At 52.5% G+C, this 11,098-nt stretch overlaps 1 protein-coding gene across 1 annotated transcript; it reads left to right on the top strand.

Annotated features, from left to right (window-relative positions):
• The first annotated feature begins 5,186 nt into the window (after window positions 1-5,186).
• Window positions 5,187-10,213, top strand: GNB3 (G protein subunit beta 3). The gene is made up of 9 exons (XM_074592279.1): window positions 5,187-5,269; window positions 5,845-5,883; window positions 6,059-6,165; window positions 6,277-6,340; window positions 6,457-6,619; window positions 6,725-6,791; window positions 7,734-7,935; window positions 9,065-9,281; window positions 10,107-10,213. Exons 1-9 carry the CDS (start codon window positions 5,213-5,215, stop codon window positions 10,211-10,213), a joined length of 1,023 nt encoding a protein of 340 aa, XP_074448380.1. The 5' UTR covers window positions 5,187-5,212.
• Window positions 10,214-11,098: the final 885 nt, after the last annotated feature.

The raw sequence follows: 11,098 nt of genomic DNA, 5'->3' as shown, positions 1-11,098 counted from the left end.
GGAGAGATTAAAAGAGATTGAGGCCAAGATAATCCCCTCGCAGCATCCCACTAAAGTGGCTGCCAAAAGGCACGCCACCAAATCTTTTGCCACCCCTGGTCCCTGTGCCCAGTTCTGTTTTCCGCATGCAGAGCCCAGTTTGCTGCCCAGAGGTGGTGTGACCCCAGCCCTGCCGTGGGGTTTTCCCTTGCCAGGGCCACCGTGGGTGGCAGCATCCCTCTTCCCACCCTGCCCAGGACACAAGTGGCATGCTGTCCCCGGGAAAATGGGAATTCCTGTGGATGGTGAGGTGCAGCAAGCCCTGCCCCAGTGACTGATAATCCTAGCCTGTTCTGGCTAATCTTCACTTTATTAGTTTGTTGCTGATTTAAACAGAGGGAGTCAAATCTGCCTGTGATGGTTTCTTTCCCTTCAGGAGCAGCGTGCTACTCTCTCTTTTCACCCCTCCCCATCCACCTGCTTTGCATTACGTCCCAATCCGATTTCCCCAAGTCTCTGGTGTCTGATTTAATTTGCCTGACGCTGCTCCTGGAATCAGCCCTCCCCCAACCCCTCCCGTCCACAGCCTTCCAGCTCCCCATGGGGAGATCAGTCCTGGGAGAGGCTGAGGAGCAGAGAGGGAGCAAGGGACTCGCTGGGTGGACGGGCAGGACTGACTGGAGACGGCAGAGAGACGAGGGGTTTCTGGCCGGCGGGGAGCCATTCTCAGCAGAGGAGGCAGGCCATCAGGGTGCCATCCAGGGGGGACTGCAACCCACCTCGCTCTACAGATCCCGGTAAGGATGCTGCCTTGTTGTGATGCCTGAGGTCACCTTGGTGAGCCCGGCACTTGGGACACTGGGTTTCTTGGTGTGACGCTGTGGGGAGTTTTTGTACGTGGGCTGATCCCATCTGAGGACGTGGGAGGGGGGAAGATCGCGGTGGGGAAGGAGTTGTGGTTACTGCTGAGATGTCTTTACGATGATGAGGGGCTTTGCACGGGATGGAGTTGCTTCTTCTCCCCTTGGCAGGTAAATCTCACCAGTTTCCATACTGGAACAGGAAGGTAACACCTCCCCTGAGGAATCTCGCACTCGCTACCAGTACACAGCCCTGCGCTCCCGGTGCGCCCCTGTGCACACCTCTTGGCAGCTGGCTGCTTTTCTGGACGGAGAAGGACCCCTCAGAGAGCAAGGAGCAGAGCAGGGTAATTTTACCCTGGCCTTTGATCTCCATCACAGGAGAGGAGGATCATCTCCGTATCCGGCTCTGCAAGGAGCCCAGGGTCACCAGGGCGAGCATGCAAGGCCAGCCAGGGATTACTCAGAGACCCAGGGATGCTGCCTATTAATACTCAGTCCTCCCTCCTGCACCTTTCCCTTTTCTATTTACAGCCCTCTGCCAGGATCCCCCAGAGGGACCATTCCCTCCCCAGTGTGGGGGAAGCTACCCGGAGGATAGGAAACGAGGGGGTTCACCTCCCCTTTCTTCCCACCCATCACTTGCACCCCGATCCCCACGAGGGAGTGATGGTGGGTATGACCCTGCACCTCTGGGGTGCAGGCTGGGCCCCCACCACAGGCGAGGTGCAGGAGACGTAGTCGCTGCCCTGAAAAGTCGTGGCGTGACAGCAAAAAGGCAGGAGGAGGATAATTCCAGACCCTCCTCAGCCTCGCACCACAGTTGAGGCATTTGGTCTGCTACGAGTGGACACCCAAGGGCTGAGGGGGGTGTCCGGTTGCCCACGGACAGGAGGGCTACGGGAGGTGCCTCCAGCAAGTTTGTCAGAAAAGGCAGGAGGGGAAAAGACTGTCATGTTGGAGAGCAGAAGAAACGGAACGTGATTCCAAAAGCCAAGAACTGTGAACTGGGTGAGCGCAGCCAAGGCAGAGCTGAGAAGAGGGCTGGCATGAACCGACGAAGCCCAAGTTCTGTTTGCCCGGGCTGTGCTCCCCAGTGATGCTTGTAGGAGGCACAACTCTGGACCAGTGCTGGTGCCAAGGTCCTCCTGGCAGTAGCTCTTTGCAATGCTGGAGTTGTGGTGGTGAAGTGCTTTTTCAAAGTTACCGAAGGACTTGGTTTCCTCCACTGCTTAGTGTCCACCTGAAAGAGCCCTTACTTCCAGAAAGCACTGAGTGCACACCATTTAGAAGCCTTTCCCATTAAAACCAGGCTGGGCAGCTACCACGAGCAACTGTGAGCTGATCCGTGAATCCACAAGAATGTGCATCCCTAAGGTCCCGCTGGTCGTGGTAGGAACGTGCCTTGACCAGACTCCCAACTCCATTCCCCTTTCCTCTGTTCTTCCCCCATTTGTTTCCCCCGTTTCCTGTCCTAAATTTACATGACCATGACAAGCTGCTCTTTTGCACACCTGCCGTGGTCCTCCCGGGAGGCACCTGCACTCCGCTGGGGACTGGGTAACTCACTCTCCACAAATTGCATCGGGACGTGATGGGTGGAGGCGACAGGAGAAGCTGGAGCTATTATTATCGCTCATCTGTGGCTCCTTGTCCTTCTGAGGCTGAGAACAATTCCCAACTTCATTTAGAGTGTTCCCTCAAAGGGATTTAAAGGTTCGGACAGAGTCCTGAACCTGAGCTGCACCTTCTCTATATTTAGCCCTTTTTATCCGTCCTCAACGTCGTGCCCCTGCCCTTTGATCTGCCTACTGGCTCCGAAAGCCCCTCGTCTGCTTGTGCAACTTCACAGAGCAGGCGCCTGTGAACTGGCGCTCCCATGATGGTGCCAGGCTTGAGAAAGAAACACCCAGGGAAGGGAAGAGAATGGTAAAAAAAGCAGGAGAGGTGCAAGGAAGACTGGGGCTCCAATGGGCAGTGAGGAGGACATGTCCAGCCAGCTTCACCTGGGGCAGAAATTGGAAGGAAAAGAGAACAAGGCTTCCATCTCCATGCAGGTTCTGAGTGGGCAAAACCAGAAGTCCACAATGACAGATTAAGGCAGGTGGATGGACAACGATCTCAGATGGCCAAAGGCATGTGAAATAACAGCCTGCAGAGCTTGGGGACCAAGCAGAAGAGACTGGAAGGAGAGAGTCAGAGTGAAGAGGTGGCCCAGCAGGGAAAGACAATCCAACACTTAGGGTTGATGGAGGGAAGGTAGGATCAGTCCTAGGGAGAACAGAGAAAGGGGAAGATGGGGACCACACTTGTAGGGCTGGTCTCCACAGGGTGTCTGGAAGTTCAGGTTTGCCACTTGGTGTGCTAGTAGGCAACAACCAGAGCTGGCCACGGTGTCCACAGCTTGAGTGTACGCTGAAGCTGAGGGTGAAATACCCCAAGGTAAGGAGGATGTGCAGCGTCCTGCTGAAAGCTGCAAGGCCTTCCCCACCATCTTCCCATTCTGTCAGTTAGCTGAGAGATGGCCTGGGGTGCCTAGCCCCTTCCCAAAGGAGGAGAAGTGCATGCAGGTGGGCCTCCATGGCCAGCATCACTCAACCTGGTGCAACTATGCATCCTTGCTGGGAGGAACACCCTCATCATTGTTCTGTTCAAACAAGAGGAAAAATAAACTATGGATAGGGCTGAGCTCAGGTGCTGGTCTGTCCCCATCCTTCAACCAGGAAAGCCACAGAGACATTCAGGGGAAGGGATCCTGGAAGGAAACCCAAAGAGCTCTATGAAGCAGCACGCAAAGGTGGGACTTGGGAGCCATCTGCATGTGGTTGCCCACAGCAAGAGAGAAACCTAGCATGGAAGAACCCAAAGCCGTGTTGGCTGGAAAAAATGAGGCCTTCAGGCAACAGGCCAGAAGGGGATGGAGGTGACGTGACCCACAGGGACTAGGAGAAATTCTGCAGGTGCTGCTGTAGTATTTCTTGGCCTTGGGGCAAAGCGCTGGTTCTAATGATGAACAACACCTGGAGCACATCTGGACACCTACCCAGGAGAAAGATTAAAGCAATTAAAGACCAGGTTTGCCTACAAGAGTGGGAGATACTAGAATCACTGGTGAAGTTTTAAGCGCACGTAACAAGAAAGAGAGAACCAAACAGAGATGCTGTATAATCGTATGGTGTACCTGCATCTTGAATATGGATTACAGTTCTGGTTCACTGCTCTCTCTGCAAAAACATATCATCTATACTCTGTAAATAACTGAAAAGGTCTTGGAGAACAACAGAAGTAACAGGATGTAACAGCTTACATGGGAGGAATGACTAAGTGTGCTCTGCAGTCCGGAAAAGAGATGGATGAAGACGGATATGACAAAGATCTATAAAATAGCGAATGATGCTGAGGTGAATAGAAAATAGTTATTCACTGATTCTTCCAACTCAAAAGCTAGGACCACCAAGTGGAACTAGTGCCATTGAGGAGTAACAGAACCAGGGATTTCTTTGCAGAGCCTGCCACTAAGCTGTGGAAGTCGTCACCATGGGGTACTGAGGATGTCAAACTTTGACATGGGCAGAAAAATTGTGTGGACAAATGCATAGAAGAGAAGTCAATCAAGGACTTGCGTACAGTAATGCTGCTTCTAGCTTTGGATGTCAGTGAAAACCTGGGGCTAGGAAAGTAGGAGAAATACCACTATTTGCTTATGTTGTTCTTAGATCCTTCCCTAGGCATTCCCCCTTCCCCTCCTTTTTTTTTCTTTTTTTCTTTTTTCTTTTTTTTTTTTTTCAAATGGGAAACTAGGAGGGAACCCTGACAGAGCCCCTTGACAGCCCCCAGATTTCCTTGATGGTCAAAGAGTTGGTGGGCACTGCCTGGTGATGCTTTGCCTAGGATAAACGATGGGAAATAGCCACTGGGCTCCCCCCATAAAGTTTCCTCCTCCTGGAGCTGAGATGAACAGCTTGGCCATGGAGAGGGAGAACCTGATGAAGAGGACCCAGGGCACAGTAGTGCTTGGAATGAAGAGATGAAAAATAAAGAGGTGAGGGGACAAGCGTGTCCAGAACCTCAGCAAGAGGCTCTGGAGGTCTTCAGGTTCCCAGTGTACATGTAAGGAGGATACAAGACCAAATGGACCTTTGATGGGGCCCCAGGACAATCTTCCCAAATCCTAAGGGGGGCTTTGACCAGATACAGCACAGCATTACCAAGTATTCAGCCAAGAAATTGTTGCTAAGCCTTTATCAGAGATGCCTACATTTGCATAACCGAGCAGTCATATTCTGCCTTTCTACCTCACACCTTTTTCCTTTGATTTGTTTCCCCAGAATCAAGGCTGCCCCACGTGGAGGAGCCACCCCTAGGTCAGAAAGATGGGGGAAATGGAGCAGATGAAGCAGGAGGCTGAGCAGCTGAAGAAGCAGATTGCGGTAATGCTGGCAACAGTCATGAAACTGCTGAGAGACGTCTACCCCCCCCGTGTCTAAGTTCTTTTCCTCAGTCACAGCTTGGAGTTGAACTTTCTCCATCTAGATCCTTGGAGCCCCCTGCAGTTCCGCACAGCCCTTTAAGTGCTAATGGAGATCTTCATAGCATGGTGGGGGGAAGAGCAGGGTGGGAAGGGAGAGAAGAGAGGACACTACAATAGTGAGAAGGAAGTGGCCACCGGCATTGTGTCTGCAGGGGGCCAAAAAGTGTACTATGTCCCCAGGAGCTTCTCTGCCTGGGAGGCAGCTGGTGTTCTGCCAGGCGGGAGGATCCATGGAAAGGGTGTTGCATGGGGAACTGGGTGCTGAGCAGCTTTTGTCTCACCTTCCTGATGTCTGACTGGTGACGAGATGCCCTAGTTACAGACCAGGATCCCCCTGTGCTGGCCACAATCCAAACCCAGCAAAGCCACAGTTCCTGCTTCTAGAAGCCCCCAGGCCATGCCCCTGAATTTCACTTGCCATTGCCTTCATCATGTGGCTTCTTTTCTGTCTCATCTGCTCCGTCTCTTCTCCAGGATGCCCGGAAAGCCTGCGCAGACACAACACTTGCTCAGGTAAGGGACAGGACAGGCTGGGAGGGTGACTCTGTGTGTGGGGTCAGTGAGCACCACTCCAAGGGGGACTCTCTCCAGTTGGGAATCAGAGTTAGGAGGGCAGAGATGTGGGGAACCGTAAAGCTCCTGCCAATCCAAGATTAATTCTTTGTCCCCCTCCCCACTCTTTCCTCAGATTGTGTCTGGAGTGGAGGTTGTTGGCCGCATCCAGATGCGGACCCGAAGGACCCTGCGTGGGCACCTGGCCAAGATCTACGCCATGCACTGGTCCACGGACTCCAAGTGAGAGGGATGCAGCTGGCCTGCTGGGTGCAGGGCAGCACGTGGGCGTGAAGGGCAAGAAGGCTCTGATGGGAAGAGAGCTACTAACATGGTCTTGTTCCTCTCTCACAGACTTCTGGTCAGTGCCTCACAAGATGGGAAACTGATTGTGTGGGACACATACACAACCAACAAGGTAGGAGTCAGACGGCTGCGGCAAACCGGGATGCTGGAGTGGGTCCCCTCAGAGCTACTGTCCTTGCCCTGCTCTCTCTGCTGCCAGAGCCCCAACGTGGTTTCTTCTCCTCCCAGGTTCATGCCATCCCTTTGCGTTCTTCCTGGGTCATGACCTGTGCCTATGCCCCCTCAGGCAATTTTGTGGCCTGTGGGGGCCTTGACAACATGTGCTCCATCTACAACCTCAAGACTCGTGAAGGCAACGTCAAAGTGAGCCGGGAGCTCTCAGCCCATACAGGTGTGTGTGCTGCCTGCTTGCCTGCACCCTGGGTGCCCTCTGCTTCCAAATCTCATCCTTCTAGCCCTGCCCTGCTTCTCACGTTTGCTTGTTCCCACTTCCCAGGTTACCTCTCCTGCTGCCGATTTCTTGATGACAACAATATTGTGACTAGCTCTGGAGATACGACATGGTGAGTGTTATCTTCTGCATCCTAGTGACACGATGCACCTCTGGCTCTTAGAGGCACATCACACATCAGCAAGGGCAGTCCTTTTGCTCTGCAGCAATCCACTACCTAAGGACAAACTGCTTCTACACGGGGAGGCCACAGAAAGCACCTTAGGAAGCCAGATTCGTTCTCCCTTCCCTTGGCAGAACAGGTGCTTCTTTTCCCAGTGGAGGTCAGGTCAAGATGCAGGTCTATCAGTGAAGCAGTACGGATCGTGTTGTCAGCTCTCACAAAGCACAGTGTTATTCATCCCAGAACAGAAAACATTGTGAATTTATGTGGAGCTCACATACGTGCTCCACTTCTCTAGTCTTGCCTGCTGTGCAAGAGACACCTGCAAAGCCAGTGCCTGGATCCTTTGGTTCCTGGCTCTCAGGTCTTGCTGTGCTGTGACTTTGAGCAGCGCCAAGACATTATTCACCCCCATCCCATCCCAACACTTGCTTTGGAAGAACCTCTTGACTGAGGATGAGTCAGGATGTGGCATTTCCATCAGAGATCAAGGTTACACGGGGCTTGTTTGGCTGTAACGTGGGATCCCGGTGAACACGTCCCGTGCATGCTACAAGTGTGGATACAGCAGACCTTTTCCAGCTGTTTGCCCGTGGGTCCCTCTTACCTCCTCTCAGTATTCCATTCAATATGGCTATAGAAATACGGCCAAACCTCACAGACCCCCAGCTTTAGTCTAACGCTGCTTTGGCAAAAGGTATGACCAGCAGCAGCTGTGAAGATATCTCCTGTTGTATGCAGCTGGCTCCAGCCATACTCTGGCCCGTTTTCCCATGCTGTGGCCAGGCCCATGACTTCCCTCCTTTTGTTTGTGAGTGGGACATCTCTTCAACCCAGCTGTAGATCTGTCCTGCCTGGGTTGGCTCTGAGAACTTCTCTCCTCTCCCACAGCGCACTCTGGGACATTGAGACAGGGCAGCAGAAGACTGTGTTCCTGGGTCACACCGGAGACTGTATGAGCTTGGCCGTCTCCCCAGACTTCAAACTCTTCATCTCTGGGGCCTGTGACGCTACTGCCAAACTGTGGGATGTGCGGGAGGGCACCTGCCGTCAGACCTTCTCAGGGCACGAGTCCGATATCAACGCCATCTGCGTATGTATGCTGCCCGCACGGTGGTGGGAAGGCAAGGAAAACAGAGGGTGGACCAACTCTGAAACAGGGTCTTGGGACAAGGTTGAAAGAAGCTGTCAGTGTCATGTGGGGAACAAGGGTCACAAGAGACCTTGGGCCCATGATCCAGCCTGAAGCAGGAGGAAGGGCCTGAGTTCACTGAAGTTTGGAGGCTGGCTCTTCCTGGGAACTGGGGCCCCAAAGCTTCTAGGTCTAACTCAAAGCACTGCTTGGACTCAGCAGTGGTATGTGGAGCTCAGCACCCTAACACAGGTGCTGGTGCAGCTTTGCTCATAGCAGCTGCTGGGAACCATGGCTCAGGCATGCTCCAGAAGCCCTCGCGCAAGACACAAGTGAGGCAGCAGGAACACCTAACTCAGCTGAGGGTCTTGGTCAGCTACAGACAGCAGAGGTGGGAACCTGGGATCACAGGGAGACCTTCTGGAGATGAAATCTTCACAGGAGGCAGCACAGACATTTGGGGGCAAGTATCCCCCTCACCGACAAGGATTCAAACCAGAACCCTAGAGGTGGCAGGACAAGAAACATGTCAGTTTAATCCCATGTGGCCAACCAAATGAGTCTGCCAGCTTCCCGCAATGTCTGCTGCTTGAGCCACCCTCCGCTGACTTCAATTAGCACAGCTTTTCTCACCTGTCCCATGGCTACCTTGCCAGCCATATGGCTTTCTGCCATACCTGCTGCTGAGGAGCTCTTTTTTGCTCCTCAGAGCTGGGACACAGAAAAGGGGTGTGTATGAGAAGGTTGGGGTATGAGGATCAGACAGAGGAAGGCTCTCGTAGCTCTGTATCATGCCACACTCCATCTTGTCAAGCCCCGAACTAACAATTGGAGTTAAAGAGACAATAATCCTTCCTCAAGCACCGGGACATCTTGCAATAGCTCTAGCCCCTAGGTCACTGGCTTTCTCAAGGTGGAAGGGGTTTATTAGGTCTTAGGAGAAGCATCAATCTCCCCCTTCAACTTTTATGATCCAGTGTCTTGTCCCACTGGGTTTTCCTACCTCCATGGCTTCCTGATGGTTAGGAGAGAGGTGAAGAGTTGAGGAAATCTGTAAGCCTGATTAAAATCTGGTGTGTGCCCTCCTCAGTTCTTCCCTAATGGTGAAGCCATCTGCACCGGCTCAGATGATGCCACCTGCCGTCTCTTTGACCTCCGGGCAGACCAGGAGCTCATAGTGTACTCCCACGAGAGCATTATCTGCGGAATTACATCAGTCGCCTTCTCTCGCAGTGGGCGCCTCTTGCTTGCTGGATACGATGACTTCAACTGCAACATCTGGGACTCCCTGAAAGCAGAGCGTGTGGGTGAGTGGCTCCTGGAGGTCCCTCTTTCATTCCCTGCAAGGACTTCTGTCCCTACCAAGGCAAGGAAAAGGCCTTTATTTTTTCTAAACGGGACACATCATATACTGACTGAAACCCAACAAAGCTTCCTCGCACTTAAGGAGCACAACATAACTAGTACAAATCTCTTTGGTGTAGAAGAACTATTGTTTCTCACGTTAAGGAAGTCAAGCCTTTAAACAGCATTGTTTCAAGGGGGAAAAGATCATTAAGGTTCCTGTTAGCTAAAACTGCTCACAAGCACCAATAGTATTTCCTACTTTCTCCTAGCCTCTGCCCTTTGCCAGTTCCATCTACTTACAGTGCCACTTGGCCACCAAGCACCAAGCTGAGCGTGGACCTGGGCTTCCATCCAACACCTTTGGATACTCTGTCATAGTCATATACAGAATACCATTTTTCTTTCAGATGTGGCCTCTAGCCTCTGAAAACTTATAACACACCCACCAATGCTATTTCTCAGTCTTATCAAGGACGCCACCCTTAGTCCCACCATCGCTCCAGGGTGAAAGCAGTTGTATGAGGATTCAACTAGCCAGATCTTCCCAAGAACATTGTTCTTTGGCCAGTCCCGTGGGTGGTGGTTGTATGCCATGCACAAATGTTCTTCCACAAGTTTGTTCTTATTAGCCTGATTGTAACACATTGTGTAAGAGCAGACAGCGCGATACACAGGGGTGTAGGTACGCAGCCTGCGATGCGTGTCCTCAGTGTGGTCAACCCCTTCATCTCTCCCAAGACCCACTTCTTTTTCCTGACCTTTCTTCTTTCCCCCCCGCCCAACAGGAATCCTTTCTGGCCATGACAACAGAGTGAGCTGCCTGGGGGTGACGGCAGACGGCATGGCCGTTGCCACCGGCTCCTGGGACAGCTTCCTCAAGATTTGGAACTGAGGATGGCAGCAGAGAGGGAAAGAGCAGCGGAAGCAAGGCCCACAGCCCGAGCCCATGCAAAGAACATCGTCAGCTGAGCACAACAGAAACGCCTACCTACCACTCCCCCTTGTCTCTAGACACAGGTCACTTGTAGGGGTCTCCTAGAGTGAAAGAGAAAGGAAAGGTTGGGGAGGGGGAGCAGGGGGAGCTGGGGAGCAGGAGCACACATACACACTGGCCCTTCTCTCCACCTCTAAAGAGGCCCAGCAGCTTCCAGCGGGCTTGAAGACCTACGAAGCACTAATTGTTATGTCTCAGGAGTTTACAGCACAGTTCAGACACCCCACACCTCCCATCAAACACCTCCACCCACATTGACACCCATCCTTCGGAGGACCCCTCCTCAAACACCTCTATCCCAGACTAAGCTCTGCCCATGATTTAACTCCACCTAGCTTCTCTGCACAGCTGTCCTATACCCCTGCAGACAGCCTCAGAGACGCACTGAATTTGAGATTCCTTATCACGCAACCTCAATCAAAAAGCTAATGTAAACTGGGCTCATTTTCCACTGGGGAAGGCTTAGCTCAAGTCTTATCTATGCATAAATGGGGGAAAGGCAGCCCCTGCCAGAACACCAGGGAATATTATATTTATTCTTCCTTATTGTCTGCTTCTTGCTGTTCCTTCTCTTTTTTGCATCACCCCTGCATTGTGTGGTGACCCTGTTGACCCAGTAGCCATCAACCCCTGTTTTCAAGTCTGTTCTAGTTCTTCATAGCCCAGGCAAATAAAGAAAGCTTCACACAAGCACTGCAGGCTGTGTTCTTTCCAGCATCACAATGAGCTACTGTAAACCTAACTCTCCTCCTGTGAATACTGCCTACCGACCCCATCCGGAGA

The sequence above is a fragment of the Larus michahellis genome, chromosome 1 (assembly GCF_964199755.1).
Source record: "Larus michahellis chromosome 1, bLarMic1.1, whole genome shotgun sequence".
Lineage (NCBI taxonomy): Eukaryota > Metazoa > Chordata > Aves > Charadriiformes > Laridae > Larus > Larus michahellis.
This window is presented reverse-complemented; position numbering and strand designations above follow the sequence as displayed.

Bases quoted from the DNA above. Each gene is read 5' to 3' on its own strand.
- GNB3 (XM_074592279.1), top strand. From the start codon at position 5,213: ATGGGGGAAATGGAGCAGATGAAGCAGGAGGCTGAGCAGCTGAAGAAG. The intron at 7,936-9,064 runs GTATGTATGCTG...TGCCCTCCTCAG, and splicing joins CCGATATCAACGCCATCTGC to TTCTTCCCTAATGGTGAAGC. The intron at 9,282-10,106 runs GTGAGTGGCTCC...CCCGCCCAACAG, and splicing joins CCTGAAAGCAGAGCGTGTGG to GAATCCTTTCTGGCCATGAC.